Here is an 18670-nt window from a genome sequence, read left to right as displayed (position 1 = left end):
AGTTTAGACTGACATAAGGAAGCACAGACAGACCCCTTGGCCATTTTTACGACCTTTCCAACATTTACAACGAACAGAAAGCTAAATTATTCAAGTGGTTCTTTAAAAAAGCCCTTTTGTTTGCTCATGAATGTGTGCATAGTATTTGTATGTGTATGAGAGTTGGCATCGTGTGGGTACAGACACGCCCATGCCCGTGTGTGCAGATGGACAGGCATGCGGTGTGCACGTGTGTACCTCCGTGTGGAGGCTGGAGATTTACATACGGTGCTTGCCTAATGACGCTCCACTATTTTTTTGAGTCAGGGTCTCTTGTTGAAGCTCTCGGGCAAGCCAGTTTGTCTCATGGATTCAGTATGAGCCTCCAAGAGGCAGACTTATAGGCGGCTGCTACTGGGTAAGAGGGAGATCTCTTCCAAGGCCCTTCTTGAGATACGAACCTAGTCCTTACTTAACCGAACCAAATAATCATGGGTCGCTTAGTACTTATGTATTGTTACATGTATTTATTTATTTATTTATTTTTAAATATTATGTATTTAGTTATTATGTATGCAATATTCTGTCTGTGTCTATGCTTGCAGGCCAGAAGAGGGCACCAGATCTCATTACAGATGGTTGTGAGCCTCCATGTCGTTGTTGGGAATTGAACTCAGGACCTTTGGTAGAGCAGGTAATGCTCTTAACCTCTGAGCCATCTCTCCAGCCCCATTACATGTATTTATTAAACGTTATTCTAGGACTTTCTTTTAAACAGAGAGAGAGAGAGAGAGAGAGAGAGAGAGAGAGAAAATTAATGGATTTCTTCAATTCTGTGTAATTTTCACTGGTGAGGGCAGAAAAAAGAGAAAAAAGCTGAACAAAAAGCATTCTGCTGGGTTGACCCTCTAGGATCTCCGCAAGAACCAAGGCTCACTTCCTGGGCGGAGTTCAGGCTCCCCAGAAACGGAATCGCGTCAGGCCCCGCCCACCCGCAGGCTGGCCAATGAGGCGCCGCTCGGACCGCGAGCGCGGGGTGTCATGGCGGCCTGCAGGCAGTGCTGCTCGTGTCTGAGGCTCCGGCCGCCGGGCTGCGGTCCCCTCGGTCCCCTCGGCCGGCCCGGGCGGAGTCGGCCGCCCATCTATTTGCAGGCGCGAGCGCTGTGGAGCAGCATCGGGTCCCGAACGGTGGCCGTGGACCTGGGCCACAGGTAAGGAACGGCGTGAGTTCGCGGACTTTTCACGCGGAGTCCGATCCAGACACCCTTGGTAGCCAAATACCCAGGGTGGGACTCCAGCAGGCTGAATCTCTGTCAACTTCTCCACTCCAACCTAAGCTCGAGATTTCGTTTTCCGGATTTGAAGTCTGTCTTCCCGGTGCTTCCCCCTTTCCACGCTGCCCGCTGTCTGCTGGGTCTTGACCCAGCCCCTAACTGTGGTGGACTTCCTTCTCAGTGCCCATGACAATCTTCCTCTGTGTTTCCCGAGATCTCGGGCTCTGAATGGGAAACCTGCCACCTCAAGGTAACCCGTTGTCAGTGTGTGCCCAGGTCAGTTCTCCCAAAAACGAGGCCAGTGTGAGCCATAGTGGGAAGGGACCGTCGTTTTCTTGAATACCGGTTATATGATGAATACAGCCCTGTTAAACCTCTAGTAAGGTTCTGTTGCCTTCATTTTGTTGTTGAGACAACAGAGGGTCAAAAAAGGTAAATTTCTCAAAATTAACAAAACTAAGACATCTCAGACAGGCGCGCGTGCGAGAGAGAGAGAGAGAGAGAGAGAGAGAGAGAGAGAGAGACAGATTCCCCAGTTTCAAATCCTAGAGGCCATGTATGTAGTATGTGTGGGTCCTCTATGTGCATGGAGATCTTTTATACATACAGTATTGAAAAGTAAATTGGTAAGAGGCAAAGTGAACAACAACAACAAAACAGCGTAAATTTAGTAGTTTTCTTGCAAGCAACCGAAAGTCCATGTTCCTGAAACATAATCATCCTGTCTTTCTACATTATCAGAATTCATTGAATAACAATAAATTCACACACTATGCCAGTTCTCTTAGCTGAAATTTGCCAAGCAGTTCGAGTTTACCTTGATCCGTGCAGGCTGTTGCAAACATGGTTTCTTTTATCCCACTGGCAGTCACCAATACCAACTCTCAGATTACACATGACACTCCACACAGGAATAATAACTGTGTGTTTGTAACTATGTCGGTTACAGGGTGACTGCAGAAACTGATGCTGTATAGCTCAAAGTGCTGAAAAAGACTTACTAGACCAAAGGCAAAGAGCTAAGACAGGTAGACTACTGCTGGTAGTGTCAGTTGGACACCTGCCGGAGGCCCATAGGGCAAAGCCATAGAGAGAGTTCAGCTGAAGAGTGGACAGTCACAGCTGAGTCCAGATGGGTGGACATAGAATGTGTAGGCCTACAACACTTTGAGCAGGGCATGCCAGCCAGCTCAGCTGAAGCCTTAGGAACAGTCCCTTCTTTGCCGATGAGACGGCAGATCAGTGTTCACTAGTGGCGTTAGATGTCCTTCTCTGGGGTCCAGGTAAGAGTGTTGCACCCTTCGTTGGTTGGCTGAGTTTGATGAGTTCCTGGCCCTGTTTTTTTCTTACACACTTTTAATATACCCATGTGTTCATATATATGTGTGTGTGTGTATATATGTATATATATATATATATATAGTCAATATATTTGATAAGTTTATAGGTCATACCTTTTTACTTCTAGAAATGAGTTATTTACCCACCTGTGCCTAATGGTCAGTTCTAGACATGAGCTGGTGTCTACTTGAAAAAGATAGATTTTGCCTATGTGTTTGGACTTTTTTTTTAACTTTTTTTTTTATTTATTTACTTAACTTTATTATGTTTGTTGGTGTGAAGGTGTCAGATCTCATGGAACTGCATTTTCAGACAGTTGTGAGCTGCCATGTGGGTGCTGGGAATCGAACCCGGGTCCTCTGGAAGAGCAGTCAGTGCTCTTAACCGCTGAGCCATCTCTCCAGCCCCTGTATTTGGACTTTTGATGTTACATCAAAAAAGAGTGTCTAATCCAAGTTTATGGACATTTATTCCTGCTGTTTTTTCCAAAGAGCTTTAAATTTTTGCTCTAAAAGAGCTATCCCTAAAAGGAACCATGTTTGGGTTTTTATTTTTGTATGGAGTGTGTGGCTATCCATCCATCTCCATACCTTTTACTGAAAAAGATTATTCTTCTACCATTAAATTGTCTTGACACTACTGTTGAACATGAAAGTCAATATTAGTACTGTTATTATTTATTTTTTAAGTTAACATTCAAAATACTGTTATTTATCAGAAGATAAAAGTCCTTTATTATTTTTAACATAGCATACAAAATACTGTTATATATCAGAACATGAAAGTCGTTGTAGTCAATATTCAAAGTGTATATTTTTTTTCCAGAAAGTAATGGAGGAATTTTAAAGTATTTTAATTAGGGAAGAGAAGAGTCCGTGTGTTAGTTTACACAGCAGTGTGTCATGAGATGGGAAGCCATAGTTCGGAGTCTTTTTCTCCTGGCCATGCTTTCCCGTCCTCCCGGGGAGTCCTTTGCCTTAATTTCCATCATCTTTAAGCTGCACTTGGGTCTCCTTTGTGCTTTTGATGATCACAAATCCTGCATACTTTGGCTCTTCTTTTTCCCTGAAGTGGGGATGGGGACTTAGATTGGGAGCCTTTTGGGTTTTGTTGTTGTTGTCTTTTTTTTTTTTTTTTAGCTTCTCTCAATTATTTTTTACTACTAAGCTGAGACTTGTACTGTACTAAATTTTTATTTTTAAACAGAAAATTAGAAATATCCTCTGGAAAACTGGCAAGATTTGCAGATGGCTGTGCAGTGGTACAGGTAAGGAACTAGTCTGTTCTAAAGTCATAGTGGCTGATGTCTTAGTACCATCGTAGGTCATCATATAGTATTGGGAACTAGTTAAGATACCACCACGTGTTTCTGTGTCAGAACCATGCTAGCCCAGCAAAGTCAGTTGGACATAGAAAATGACCTTTAAGATCACTTCCAAACTTTGGGCTTTTCTGTATTCTGTTAATAAAATCTATTATGCTTTTTTCTAAAAAAAAAAAAAGTTTTTTTATTATGCCTTTCATAGTAGTTCTTGAAAATTTTTCTTTATTGTCTAAATTTCCTCATAAAGAGTAAAATACGACTCAATTCATTGGTGCGACTGGCCATTTCTCCATGTGAAAACTTCCATGAGTACTCTAATACTGGTCACGGTCAGATAGAAAGGATGGAGATCGCTGCACCGATACGAAATAAGAGATCTTCCATCCAGCCAGGCACGGTGCAAGCACTCACAAGTCCAGCGCTCTGGACTTCTGTAAGCAGAAGTCGGTGGATCTCCTACAGGGCTACATAATGAGGCATTGTTTCAAGAGAGAGAGGAAACGAGTTTTTATAGAGTTTGCTGTTTACGCATTAATGTCTGATTTCAAAAAAGATTACTAATATTTTTGTATCTGTTCAAGTCAGGCGACACAGCAGTGATGGTCACAGCGGTCAGTAAAACAAAGCCTTCACCCTCCCAGTTCATGCCCCTGCTGGTAAGTATTCACTTATCTGAGCCTCCAGTATAGTGTAAATGTTGGATTTGTAATACCATGTCAAGTGTCTGCAGTTAGACCGTACAACAAAGGGATTCCCTTAGATGTTTGAGACTGAGGATGTGAACTGATGGCCAAGTGTGATGAGCTCGGGGGAAGTGTGCGAGTACGTTGTTGTTGTACGTTGTTGTTAAAGAAGCAAAGATGCATTGTCTCTGGGTTTTCTTCCAGTTTGAGTGTGCAGCTATATATTAAGTGAAAAATTAATTAGGACTTTGTGTTTTCCTTTTTTTTTCTTTTTTCTTTTTGGTTTTGATTTTTTTGAGACAGGGTTTCTATGTGTAAGAGCCCTGGCTGTCCTGTCCTGGAACTTGCTCTGTAGGCCAGACTGGCCTTAGATTTGCCGCTTCTGCCTCCCGAGTGCTGGGATTAAAGGCGTGCGCCACCAATGCTTAGCTTGTGTTTTTTTTTTTTTTTTTTTTTTAATGTATTAGCAGAAAGCAATTATGTCTCACAGGGTTGGTGCGCAAAGTTGGAAGGGGCACTATTTGACTGGGTCAAGGCAAGCTACTGTAGAAAGCAGCAAGACTCGGCAGTCACCTGACTGCTAAGTGAAGGACTTTTCTTTTTCATCAATTGAAACATTCTATACATTCTTCTTCCTGAGTGGTTTAAAAGAATGCTAAAAGCAAATTAAATATTATCTACTTGTTGTCTAGAATATGTTGTGAGCAACCTTAGGAAAGTTGGTGCTTCTGTAGGGGTTCTTGGGATGTGAACCTTAATTCTTCATTGCTGCTTCAGGTTGACTACAGACAGAAGGCTGCTGCAGCAGGTAGAATCCCTACAAACTACCTTAGAAGGGAGATTGGCTCTTCTGACAAAGAGATTCTTACAAGTCGAGTAATAGGTAAGATCTCCAGTGTGCCATTTCACATCGCTTCTTCCCATCTCTGCTCTGCGGGTCTCCTAAGCTTCCTTCACTGTATGGCTGCCTCTGGCTATTTACTCTCAGATGTGTGCCTCCTGAGAGGAGAAACTTGTTCCTTATACCTTATCAAAGCCTTATATCTCGTGAGGAGGCATTCAGTAAATACTGAATGAGTCTGTTGAGCACGTGAATCCCATGCCCATGTCAGTTCTCTGTTAAATTTATTCCTGTGGTTTTTCATTTTTATGTTCAACTTAGTAACTCCTAAAAGCATTGCGTTTATGAGCTATTGAAGTATGTCTGTCATCTTCCAGATCTTTTTTGAGAAGGAAGAAGCATGAGTGTGTGGGTGGGAGGGTGTGGGTGGTGGTGAAGTTCTAGGTTATTCGCATGCTAAGTAAGCACTGTGCTACTAAGTAATATCGCCAGCCTAACAATAGCCCAGCTCTTTGACATCTACAGATACTGTGGGATCATTTGTGGTCTACAGCTTTCTACCCAACAGTTGCTAGCTTGTACACATATTTATGTGTGTTCCTCAGACAGTAAACCAAATGGATGTTTTCTTTGTGTCTGCTGTTGCTCTTCAGCCTCTTCTTTTGCTTTGTTGTTAGGTAATGGTCTGTATTAATGAAAGTGTTGATACTTATCAGTGTTTTTCTTTACATGTGGTCTTTTTGTTTGTGTCTATGACATAATCAACAGCTGTCTCTTAGTTCTGTAGTTTTAATTCGAGAACAGTTCTGCCAGGGCCATTTAAAATCTTTTTCTTTGCTTTGACAGATCGTTCAATTCGACCTCTCTTTCCAGCTGGCTATTTTTATGATACTCAGGTAAATTCTGCTTTTGTTTGGTTAAATTATTTAATCCCTATAACTCTTTCTAAAGAAAGCTTTATAAAGAATTTTTATGGTATTCGTGCATTATACTTTTGAGTCACTTTAAAAGGCAGTACTTTGGAAAACCGTATGTGATTGGTGTCATTTTGAGCTGATGCCTGAATTATGAGTAGGACTGAAAGACTGTTGGGAATGCTCTGGAAAGGTTGATGAGAATCTGGAACGCTCTAGAAAGGTTGATGAAAGTCTAAACCGCCCTGTGTTAGGAAATAGGTGGATGTATATAAAAGACAGTGTGATAGTTAGGGGTGGTAGCCAGACTCGGGGGCTGGATTTTGTAGGTCAAATTTATAATAGCTCATTAGGACAATCAGCATAACTGTTTTGATTTGGTAAACAAGATCTAAATTTCTGTAGCTCAGGCTGGCTTTAACTCTGCATAGCCTAAGCTAGCCTCAAACACATGGCAGTCTGTCAGCCTTACCCTTCCAAGTGTTCAGATTACAGCAGTGACCCATCATGACCATCTTATCACAACTAATTTTAATATCTTTATTCTGGATCTTCTGAACTTCTATTTTATTTTAATACTTTCTGAATATTCTTTTCTTTCCTCAAGGGGATTATATACTTTAGTTAGATATACTTAGGTAGCCATTTCATTAAGTAAGTATATCTTTGAAAGGACTTCAGAGCCTAAAGGAAATTATTCTTTTAAAAATCAAACAGAGGTACATCATTGCAATATAAACTGATACTAATACAAGTACATAGCCAACATTTACAGAATGCCGTAGCATGCCTAGTATTGTCCAGGTTCTTTCCATACAGCGTTTCTGTAGTTCTCAAAGGAACTCCTTAGGAAGATGACATATTTTGTCTCAAAAAAACAGAACTGGGAATATAACTTGGTAGTAAAAATGAAGCCCTGGTCCAGCAGTGCTCGTAGCCACATATACCACATACCCTTGGTGAATACAAAATGAGGAAATGGAAGTTTTAAATACCTAGTGTCAAGGATTTAGTTAAATGATAGGTAACTTCAAGGGATTTGGATATTGATCATATAGTTCTTAAATTTTAGGCCACGTTGCTAATTTAAATCATAATCTGCCCACATTGAGGGGCTATTGTTGTTGCTATCTGTCTGTCTAATTTGTTTCCCTTGTTGCTAGGTAATATGTAATCTGCTAGCTGTAGATGGCATCAATGAACCCGATGTCCTAGCAATTAATGGTGGTAAGTGTAAGAACACCAGCTAAAATGATCACTGCTGATTTTTTTAAAGCAATGAAATACTGTAATTTCAGTTTTTTATCTGTCTCCTTTTTAAAGCTTCTGTAGCCCTCTCCTTGTCAGACATCCCTTGGAATGGACCTGTCGGTAAGCTACAATTTGCAAGTGTGAGCTGCTGTTTCTGTTCTTTCAGTAACAATGTGCACGTTGTTGGTGCTGATTTATTACTTCATGGCAAGCTGAACTAGATAGCATGCTAATATTTCTTGCAGGTCTTTCAGGCATTTCATCCTTGCTTTGGGTTTTGTTACCCAAAGACTGTTATAGTGCTATTGATTTTATGGCCCTAGGCTTCTTGATTCCCTTTCATTCTTTTTTTCCTTACAGTGGGGGATTACCATAGTACGTTGTCTTTCGAGAGAAAACAAACATGTTTGTAACTTATAACTCCTGGAAGTTGTAACCATACAGTCTGCCGATTTCTTTACAAAGAGTACTATTTTCTTTTTCTTTTTTCTTTTTTGGTTTTTGAGACAGAGTTTCTCTGTGTAAAAGCTCTGGCCTAGCTCTGTAGACCAGGCTGGCCTCATACTCACAGAGATCTGACAGCCTCTCCCTCCCGAGTGCTGGGATTAAAGGCGTGTGCCACCACTGCCCTGCTAAGTTTGCTATTATAATGGCACAGACAAGGAGCTAGAAAAATGATATAGAAGTGCAGGTTGTCAAATAGTGCTTCTCAAAGTAGTCAGTGTGTAAGTGACAACGTCAGTGGGAGAGGGGTACGAGCATCTGCTGAGGACAGTAGTCTGGATATAAAGACCAAGAACATGATCAAAGTGCACACAAATCATTTGACTTGAGGGATTCGGAGCATCCCACTGAGCCTAGAAAGGAGGATGGGATAGGTGCTCTCTGAACTTTCGTAACATGGGAGAAATAGAAAGTTCATTCTGTTATCTGAAAGACAGTGTGATGCAGCGGCTACTAGAATAATACTGTGAAAAATCGCATGTTTTAATTATACATTGCTAACATTTTATTATGTTTTAGGGGCAGTACGAATAGGAATGATTGATGGAGAATATGTTGTTAACCCGACAAGGAAAGAGATGTCTTCTAGCACTTTAAATTTAGTGGTTGCCGGAGCACCTAAAAGCCATATTGGTAAATAAGTTACCTATATTCATTCTGCATTTTACTTGCAAGTTGTGTTTTTTTGTTATTTGTGTCTTTGTTTTTCATTTAAAAATACCCTGTTGGTGAAAGATTCTCAGACAGTAACTGTCTCCTTACTCTCTGACTAGTTATGCTGGAAGCCTCTGCAGAAAACATTCTACAGCAGGACTTCTGTCATGCTATCAAAGTTGGAGTGAAGTATACCCAGCAGATAATTCAGGGCATCCAGCAGTTGGTAAAAGAAATTGGTGTTGCCAAGAGGACACCCCAGAAGATATTCACCCCTTCACCAGAGATTGTGAAGTATGCTCACAAGTAAGAACGCCTGCGCAGATGGGCCGTTGCCACCAGGTTCAGGTTCCTCTCAGGAGATGCACTTTGTGTGGCACGTTCCTTCTTTACGTCATTACCATAACATAACTACCTATCTGATGACTACAGGAGGATAAACCAGCAAACGGTATAAACTTAATCCAAGACATAAGTTTAAATCTCAAGTAAAAATCAGATCCTTTATCTCTCCATGTCCAGAGTAAAGAGAATAAAACATATGATATTTGTATATCTAGGAAACTTGGATTTCTCAGAAAGAAGTGGGTTTGAACCAGTCCCATGCCCAGGGCTTGGACGGTGCCTGGCGATACTTAGAACAGGGAGTGACTCTGAATTGGAATTCGATGAGCAATGAGGAGGGAGGGGCATAGTGAGTGGAGGGAACTCTTCTGGATTATACTAAGCACATAGGAGTGAGGTGCAGCAACATCTCACCTTTATAGAGCGCCAAGTAGTTAGTTTGTAGTTCATTGCTGTTTAATTGTTTCAGTTATAGGAACTTCATAGTTCAATTATTGTTTGCTAACATTTAATTTATACTTATAGCCTCGCCGTGGAGAAACTCTATGCAGTTTTTACGGATTATGAACATGATAAAGTAGGTGTACCTTCAGTTTTGTTTGGAGATTACTTTGTTGTACTCATTCAATTCTGTTTGTGCACGTCAGTCCTGTTTGTCTTCAATGGACTGGGTGTGGGCTCAGTAGTAGAACAGTTGTCCTGTATTCCTGAGGCCCTGTGGTTGATTGGCAGCACTGCAAAGAATAAATAAACCTCCAGCAAATGTAAATAAAGCAGTTCTCCTTTGAGAACTCACCCCACACTCCATGTGTGTCATGCTTCCTTTCCATTGCCTTTCTGCTTCTTAGCCCCCTACTGCCTGCAATCTCACCTCCAACTGGACTTTCCTTAGAAAGCAAGACAAAGCCTACCTGTTTGTTTTTCTATTCTCTTGTTAAATGCACTCTTTAAGGAAATGTGCAAATATAATTTGAACTAATTAAATCAGGTTTTAATCTTTAATGTTTCTGTTCTTTCAGTGTGTTTTTGTGTAGCATTGAAAACATGAGAATTTCATACTTATACACTGACATCAATGCTGTTTTAGATTTCTAGAGATGAAGCTGTTAACAAGATAAGACTAGACACAGAGGAGCAACTAAAGGGTAATTCTGTCTTCATTTTTAAAGGGGTTGAAAGACAAATGTTGTTGTTTTGTTTTTTTTTTCAAAAAATACACAGATTTGTTTTCAGATTTCAGTGGTAAGATCATGAAAAACTGAGTTATTCTCATAGTTGCCCAGTTTTATCTTAAATCTGTAATGATGATAGACCATGGGTTGGCTGTCATGTTAACGTGTAGAAGTGTGGCTAACACTGGCCTTGAGTTGGCACCTAGTAAATAATGAAGGTAAAATGTTCCTTTCTTATCTGTTTCAGTGTGTTAATGTCCTGTAACCTGTCAATTTGAAAATCTAAAAGAATACTTAAAATTCTTGAGCCCAAAGAGAAAAGTTAGCTGGTCATGGTGGCGCACACCTTTAATCTCAGCAGTCAGGAGGCAGGAGAATCTCTGTTAGTTCCAGGCCAGTCTGATCTGCATAGTTCCAGAACAGCCAGGGTTATGTAGAGAGACCCTGTCTCAAAAATCAAGAAAAAGAAAAGAGAAGGAAGGATCAACAACAACAATAAAAAGACCCCAGTTTGGGGAGATAGCTTAGTGATAGTGTTTGCCCAGAACGCATGAGGCCCTGTATTAAATCCCCAATACTAAAAACAAAAATTTAACAATAAATTATTCAGTTTATCATCCATGACATTGTAACACCAATAATACCTAGTTTATAGATATTTAGTTAAATGAGTAAGTAATCTGCATCTGTGCCTGGCACACGTCATCATTCAGTGTGATGCTATTGTCATTCCTAACATTGTCCAGAATCACAAGGGGTGGCTAACTATCCACAGATCACTAAGCTGGATATCTTACTGTATAATGTCATTCTTGTAACAACTTAAATATGAGTAAAGGTTGATGTGGAGTTCTTAATAATTTTTCCACAAAGAGAAATGTATCCTCTTGTGGGAGCATTTATCAGATTTTAAAATAAAAATTCTTCTACATTTATGTTAATACCATTACTTATAGTTATCTTCAAAATAATTAAGACTTTTTTGAAAATCAAGAATAATACATTATGGTCAACAAGATGGCTCAGCAGGTAACAGTGCTTGCTGAGTAAGCCTGGAAACCTGAGTTTGATGCCTGGAATTCACATAAAGGTGGAACAGAAGAACTGACTGCACAGTTGTCCTCTGACCTCCACAAGTACACCGTAGCATACACCGTAGCATGCCTGCCCATGCACATTTGTCATGCATACTTATGCAGTGATCAGTGATCAATAGGTTTTTAAGAGAATGAGGGCTGGAGAGATGGCTCAGAGGTTAAGAGAACTGACTGCTGTTCCGGAGGTCCTGAGTTCAATTCCCAGCAACCACATGATGGCTCACAGCCATCTATAATGAGATCTGGTGCCCAGAACATTATATACATAATAAATAAATTTAAAAAAAGAGAGAGAGAATGAAAAGATAATCAGTGATGAAGGTTCAGGCCTATAATACGAGCACCCAGGAAGCTAAGACAGTAGCATTGTGAATTCAAGGCCACCCTGGGTTATACAGCAAGACTGTCTTGGAAAAGCAAAACAGAAGTATTCTGAACTGGAAGTATGGCTTTATAGAAACCTGCCTCTCCTGTGTAAATCCTGCAATACCAAAAGAAAAGCTTGTTGTATGTTGAAGATTACAGTTATATGTCTTTCTGTGACCATATTTTCTGTTCAAATTACTTTAAAGTTATACATTACTTAATAAAGCAAGAGACTGGTCGATGGCATTGGTCAACATTTAAAAGCATAAGCCTGTGTTGGACGGATCCCTAGAAATGTGCTGTGATCTTGCCAGGCGAGCGGCCCGCTACTGACCTTCAGCCCCAGCCCTACTTTACTTCTTTAAGCCTTTTCTCTTCTGCTTGTGGTTGCCGTTTCCTTACACGCTGTTGTGAAAGCTAGAGGCACACAAAGCGTGAGCCTGGCTCATGAAAATAGTCTGTAGATATTAGTGGAAAGGGCAGCTGGTGTGAATGCGTAATGAAGAAAATTGTTTCTCAGATTACACAAACTAAAAGATAACTGAAGATCAACTGTTAGTTACCCTCTTGTAGGTGTCTGTATTGGTCAGGTAACAGGACAGAACAGGGATGGATCATAGCACAAGCTAAGTTCCTACGACGGCCTTAAGAGCATTTGATGTATGTGCTTTGTTTACCTGAGAACTAAGTGTTCAGACATCTCACTTGATTTGATTCTGTGAACTTTGGAGAACTTAAAATTTTTGATTTTGTTTTGATTTGTTTCTTTTCTTTAGAAAAATTTCCAGAGGTCGACCAATTTGAAATAATAGAATCCTTCAATGTTGTTGCAAAGGAGGTTTTCAGAAGTATTATTTTGAATGAATACAAAAGGTAACCATATTCTCCTGCAGTAGAATTGAGGCAGGCGCTGCACCTGCAGGTTGCCTTGACAGTAGCAGCTTACTTAAAGGAGGGAACTGGGTGTTCGTTTTAGACATGAGCACCTGTTGGCAAGTGTATGGACTGTGTGGCTGCGGCTCTCTCTTGATGTACAGAGCACATCTCCAGACACTGATTCAGTGGGAGCCCAAGTGTTTATATTAGTGTTTACAATTCTAACAAGTTACTGGTGTTGAGAAGTTAATGGCAGAGATAAAGATTTTTCTGACTTCCTGTATGACTTTACTACTTTATTACAGGTGTGATGGACGGGATTTGACTTCACTTAGGAATATAAGTTGTGAGGTAGATATGTTTAAAACACTTCATGGATCAGCATTGTTTCAAAGGGGACAGACACAGGTAAAATATGTTTGAAAGTTATTTGTTTAAATATATTTGCAATGTAGATGCTATAAGTTTGTTTCTTTTTTTTGTTTTTGTATGTGTGTGTGTCCTTGTTTGAAATCAGGGGGTCTCTTTTGTTGTTTACATCTACATTTGCATGGAAAGTGAGACTGAGCTACTGTCCCTCCATAGGTGCACCGGAATTATAGATGCATACTACTATTGCCCAACTCTTTCTGTTCGATCTGTTGGTTGATTTTAGGGGTTTTGTTTTTCAAGACAAAGTCTCTATAACCCTGGCTGTCCTGGAACTCCCTGTGTTGACTAGGCTAGCCTCTAACTCACAGAGATCCACCGGCCTCTGCCTCCTGAGTGCTGGGATTAAAGGTGTGCACCACTGTCACCAGGCTTTTTTTTTTTTTTTTAATCTTCTTTTGGTTTTTTGAGATAGGGTTTCTCAGTAGATATGGAGCCAGTCCCGGAACTTGCTCTGTAGACCAGGCTGGCCTTGAACTCACAGAGATCCACCTGCCTCTGTCTCCCCAGTGCTGGGGTTAAAGGCTTGTGCCGCCACCACCCTACACATTTCAACTTTCTTATAGTAGCCTGGTGTATCTTGAGTTCTGATGTGGTTAATTCATCTCCTTTTTACTTTTTTTTTTTTTTTTTGAGCATCACTCCTTATTCCCAGAATGACAAAATTATGCATATATGATTTTCTTTCTTTTGACTTTCAGGTATTAACTATTAAATTTAGATAGTTAATTTATTTTGGAATATATTGCTGCATATGGTCTATAATCAAACCAATTCACTAATCATTTATTTTTTCCACTGATTTTTGACAACTTGTACTCAAAGTTTATAAATATATTTTTTTACAAAGTTTATAAATACATTTTAAAACTATACTCTTCGTTGTTTTGTGGATTTTCTGGCCAGTTTCATTTTCATTATCAAGCCTTTGGGGGCACTTTAATGCCTATGAAGTACATCTTCCCTGTTTACATATCTTTCCCAACAAAACTGTTTTAACTTTTCATGGTACATTGTTTCCTTCATTTGAATGCTAGAACTATGTCAGTTTCAAACAGTTCTTCTAGGATTACGTTGGAATTGCACTGAACTAAATATATTCGAGAAAGAAATGGTAGTTTTATCATTTGAATCAGTGCTTTCAGTGAATATATTGTCTCACTTTCGATTCATTTCCTCTTGTGCCTTTCAATGAAACATTAAAGATTTGGCCAGTTAGATGCTCTGGATACTTTCGTACCTCTTCTCACAGTCTCTGCCTCTTAACTGGAGTGCATGGTCAGTTTATGCTTCATTAATGGCTGCTGTGATCACACTTAGGCCTGTTACTTGGTTATTTGTTTCTCTGACCGACCTTTTGTTTCCCTCCTCCTCCTGTCACCTTGCATGTTTACTAGAATTCTGCTTTAGTTATGTTTGCTTCATCGCTGCACCTATGCATTTCTCTGTGGTGATTACGGGGATGGTAGACGTCTTTGGTTTCTGAGTCTAGAGTTAAAATAAGGAAGCTTTGCAGCCATTTCGGTGGATTTCCACGCCTTCCATCCTTTATGCTCTAGTGTGTCAAGTTACATCTACATGTGCCGTACGCCCACAGGGCAGTACTGTAACTGTTAGTTTGAATGATCATATGCATTTAAAATAGGAAAAAGAAAGCCTTATTTTTATACTGACCCACATATTTGCCATTCCTGGTATTTTTCATACCTTCAAAAATGTGTCAGTGCTATATCAAAGAAAAAAGTCTTCCTCCTGGAGTAGTTTATATCAAGAGTGAGCCCAGATTTGAATTGTTTACTTCCTGTGTCTTCCATCTGCCACTCTTGTCTGATTCCAGCAGTGGACTTTGCTCTATGCTTATTGAACAGCACAGAAAACATGATATGGGAAAGGAATGCGAGTCTTTACCAGAGTTCACAAGGGAAGAAACTATATCCACTGTTGCTACAAACAGATATTATGGTGGATACTTGCTTTCTTTAAGGTTGCTTTCAATCTATTGGCTGCTGTCAGCAAATGATCATCATAGCTCACACATGTGCGCACGCACGCACACACATACAAAGTTCTGGAAAACTTACAAAGAAAAAACAAGGCATAGTAAGGTTGGTTACATTGCTTTCTTGAAGTCTAGTTAAACAGGCTGACTGCACCATAGAGAAACAGACAGAGTATATAGTTTTAAATGGACTTGGTTGTAAGGTTGAGCAAAAATTCAGTTTCCGAAGGCAAGAGGTATTTTTAGAAAAAGCCATTTTAGGTCAGGCGGTGGTAGCGCATGCCTTTAATCTCAGCACTTGGGAGGCAGAGGCAGGCGGATCTCTAAGTTCGAGGCCAGCCTGGTCTACAAGAACTAGTTCTAGGACAGACAACAAAGTTACAGAGAAACTTTGTCTCAAAAAACAAAAATAAAAACAAAACAAAACAAAACAAAAAAAAGAAGCCAAATTTTACCACCTGAAGATCCAAGTTTTCAGTTAGATCATTATTTCTGTCATTCTGACCAGGCTAACTTCAGTGTTGTCCTGTAGGTCTTCAGAGAGACACTTCTCTTTATATTTTTTATTTTTATTTTTATTTATTTATTTTTATTTATTTATTTATTTATTTATTTGGTTTTTCGAGATAGGGTTTCTCTGTGGTTTTGGAGCCTGTCCTGGAACTAGCTCTGTAGACCAGGCTGGTTTCGAACTCACAGAGATCCGCCTGCCTCTGCCTCCCAAGTGCTGGGATTAAAGGCGTGCGCCACCATCGCCTGGCTTATTTTTATTTTTTTGACTAATCTGAAAATGCCTCTGTCATATAATTAGTCCTTTTTCTTGGTATAGAATTATGGATTGATAGAAGTGGTGGTCAGGGTGTTTCCTTTTTTTTTTCTTTGAGCACTTAAAGATGTGGTATTTCCTGTTCTTTGTCTTTTATCTGATAAAGACTCATTCAAATCATTTCTGTATATTTATTGTTTTTATGTGAGTGCAGTCAAGATGTGCTATTTTTGGATTCCATCAGTATGACTATGAAAAGGTACTTTTCTTAGAATATGTCATACCTAGAATTTCAAGCTTAAATCTACAAATGTATCTTCTCATTAAACTTGACAATCCAGCCATTACTTTGCAAATATTCCTTTTCCTGCTGACTCTCTTCTCTCCTGGAGTTGCAAGTGCAAGTCATCCTACAGAAGCCATAAGTAAGGTCCCTTCAGAGTGGGTGACTCCATTTTCCTTTCCTTTCTATCTCCCTCTTTCCTTTCTCCCATGCTTGAGTTTGAACACAGTACCATGCTACTTAAGTGCTCTGCCAGTGAGCTACCTCCAACCTCTGGATTGACTGGTCATTGTTCAGTGTTGTTATAAATTTAGCTGCAAGATCTTTGACATCCAGATCTCAGCTAAGGATTGTGCTCCATTCCCTGGTTGCTGCTGAAGCTGAACCGTGAGATTGATAACGCTGCTGAATGTCTGGGCTGTGTTGTCAGTCTACAAAGATGAACTTTCCTTTAAGCAGGCAGAGGTTTTTTGACTGAACCTCTGTTGAGGCTTCTTTTATGGAATGGCATTGTTTTTATGAATATTCCTTCCTCTTTCTCCCCCTCAGCAGTCTTAGTGAGCCCTACACTTAGGCTATGTGTTAGCCCTTTGAATTGTTGAGATGTACAATCAGTCTGAATATTTCAGGGTGAGTGTATACTTCCTGTAATAACTGCCATGTCTAGCATTATGTAGTATGTATTTATAGATTACAACATTTTCCTTTAGAAGAATTAAGTTTGCCAGATATCTTTAGTTTGAGCTGGGATTGTAGCTGGTTTGCAAGGCCCTCAGTTAAAGCTCCAACACACACACATCCCAAATGAGCAGAACAACAAATTACATAGTTTGTTTGTATGTATGTATACTCATATACACATGTAGTGATATTTCATTTGTATTTTATTTTATTTTTTTTATTATTATTATTTTTTTTTTTTTTTTTTTTTGGTTTTTTCGAGACAGGGTTTCTCTGTGGTTTGGGAGCCTGTCCTGGAACTAGCTCTTGTAGACCAGACTGGTCTCGAACTCACAGAGATCCGCCTGCCTCTGCCTCCCGAGTGCTGGGATTAAAGGCGTCATTTGTATTTTAATAAATAAAACTTGCCTGAAGATCAGAGAGTAAAACAGCCCCACTGGTCAGCCTTATAGACCAGGCAGTGATGGCACACATCTTTAATCCCAGTAGCCACACTAGTTTTCCATAGAAACTAGGCAGTAATGGTGCACACTTTTAATCCCAGCACTATATATACACACACACATATATACACACATATATACACACATGTACACACACACATATACATGATGGGAGGAGACAGCTCTCAGACAGTCTCATTCTGAGATTCCTGGAGGCAGGATCACCATTTTAGACTGAGGTAAAGGAAAGAGCCAGTGGCTGTCTGTTTTGCTTTTCTGACCTTCAGATTGAACTCCAGTATCTATCTCTGGGTTTTGTTAATTGTGCTACATATTCATGAATACTTCCTTTTGGTTTTTATCTTTGTTGTTAATATTTTAAAACTTAAAGAATAATTTTGTTCTTTTCTTAGGTACTCTGTACTGTTACATTTGATTCATTAGAATCCAGTATTAAGTCAGATCAAATTATAACAGCTATAAAGTAAGTTATATTTTTATGTTATATTTTGTGTTCATTCTTTTTGTATGTGTGTGTGCACTAGTATTTTACTCTACTCTCAGCACTAGCCAACCCTCAAAGGGCATTGCTGTTCTGATTGTGTGTTTTTTTGAGATAAGGCCTCAGTCTCTAGCACAGTCAACCTGCTTCAACCTTCTGCGTGCTGGGATCATAGCTAGGAGCCCCCATAGCAGACTTGGTTATTACTTTTATAGTCTGTTTCTCTGTACACTTCGTTTTCTGTCTACATGGTCAGAATTGCCAAGAATACTTCTCTGTTGGTGAACCATATTTTCTTCTAAATCGTTGGTTTGGAACACATTTGCAAAGCATTTATTCTGTGACGTGATTACATTTAGTTTATGTCTCTTGCAACATTCCCCATGACCAAATTCTCAGGTAATCTTGAATAAAGTTTGTATTACAAAATCGAGAACAAACACATGAGTGAAATCCCAGGTGCTAAAAATAAAGCCAGAGACTCTTAATGAAAACCGTCTGGTCTCAACTGATACGTAATTTTGTGTTCCCCTCCTGTACCTTCAAACTCAGCAGTAAAACTGTTCATCTGCTTAAGGTAATGTCTCCTTGTTGCATCATGGTCCTGAGACTCAGGACCTTCCTGCCTAACTGGTGGTTGTAACCTCTAATGTTTTCAGGATTGCTACCCCCAGCCTTGTTTTCATGTACATAGTAAGTTAATAGGTTGGAAACTGGAGATGTATGTACTCAGTTGGTAGAGTGTTTTCCTAACATACACAAAGTCCTGGATTCGGTCTCCGTTATCACCTGTGTGGCATAGAGGTGCATACCTGTAGTCAGCACTGTGGAGGTAGAGGCAGGAAGAGCAGCAGCCCAAGCCTTATCCTTGACTGCAGCCTAGATACATGAAACCCTGCCTTTAAAAAGCAGTAACAAAAGACTTTTCTTTTTTTGAAAGAAAATT

General features: G+C 39.8%; 1 protein-coding gene across 2 annotated transcripts in view; it reads left to right on the top strand.

The window, feature by feature from the left end:
• The first annotated feature begins 1002 nt into the window (after positions 1 to 1002).
• Pnpt1 (polyribonucleotide nucleotidyltransferase 1) overlaps positions 1003 to 18670 on the top strand; it is a 36600-nt gene continuing 18932 nt past the window's right edge. For both annotated transcript variants that reach the window (XM_041669323.1, XM_041669324.1), the window contains exons 1-14: positions 1003 to 1190; positions 3801 to 3861; positions 4500 to 4574; positions 5379 to 5484; positions 6289 to 6338; positions 7520 to 7583; positions 7680 to 7727; positions 8631 to 8744; positions 8885 to 9071; positions 9636 to 9687; positions 10198 to 10255; positions 12522 to 12618; positions 12927 to 13029; positions 17636 to 17706. In XM_041669323.1, the coding sequence (XP_041525257.1) occupies positions 1021 to 1190; positions 3801 to 3861; positions 4500 to 4574; positions 5379 to 5484; positions 6289 to 6338; positions 7520 to 7583; positions 7680 to 7727; positions 8631 to 8744; positions 8885 to 9071; positions 9636 to 9687; positions 10198 to 10255; positions 12522 to 12618; positions 12927 to 13029; positions 17636 to 17706 (1256 nt within the window). In that variant the 5' untranslated portion in view covers positions 1003 to 1020. The remainder of the gene's footprint in view (positions 1191 to 3800; positions 3862 to 4499; positions 4575 to 5378; positions 5485 to 6288; positions 6339 to 7519; positions 7584 to 7679; positions 7728 to 8630; positions 8745 to 8884; positions 9072 to 9635; positions 9688 to 10197; positions 10256 to 12521; positions 12619 to 12926; positions 13030 to 17635; positions 17707 to 18670) is intronic.

This window comes from Microtus oregoni, unplaced genomic scaffold (assembly GCF_018167655.1).
Source record: "Microtus oregoni isolate MIOR12 unplaced genomic scaffold, Mior012 000019F_ref0000042, whole genome shotgun sequence".
Taxonomy (NCBI): Eukaryota; Metazoa; Chordata; class Mammalia; order Rodentia; family Cricetidae; genus Microtus; species Microtus oregoni.
Note: the sequence above shows the minus strand (reverse complement) of the source record. Positions and strands in the feature narration are given on the sequence as shown.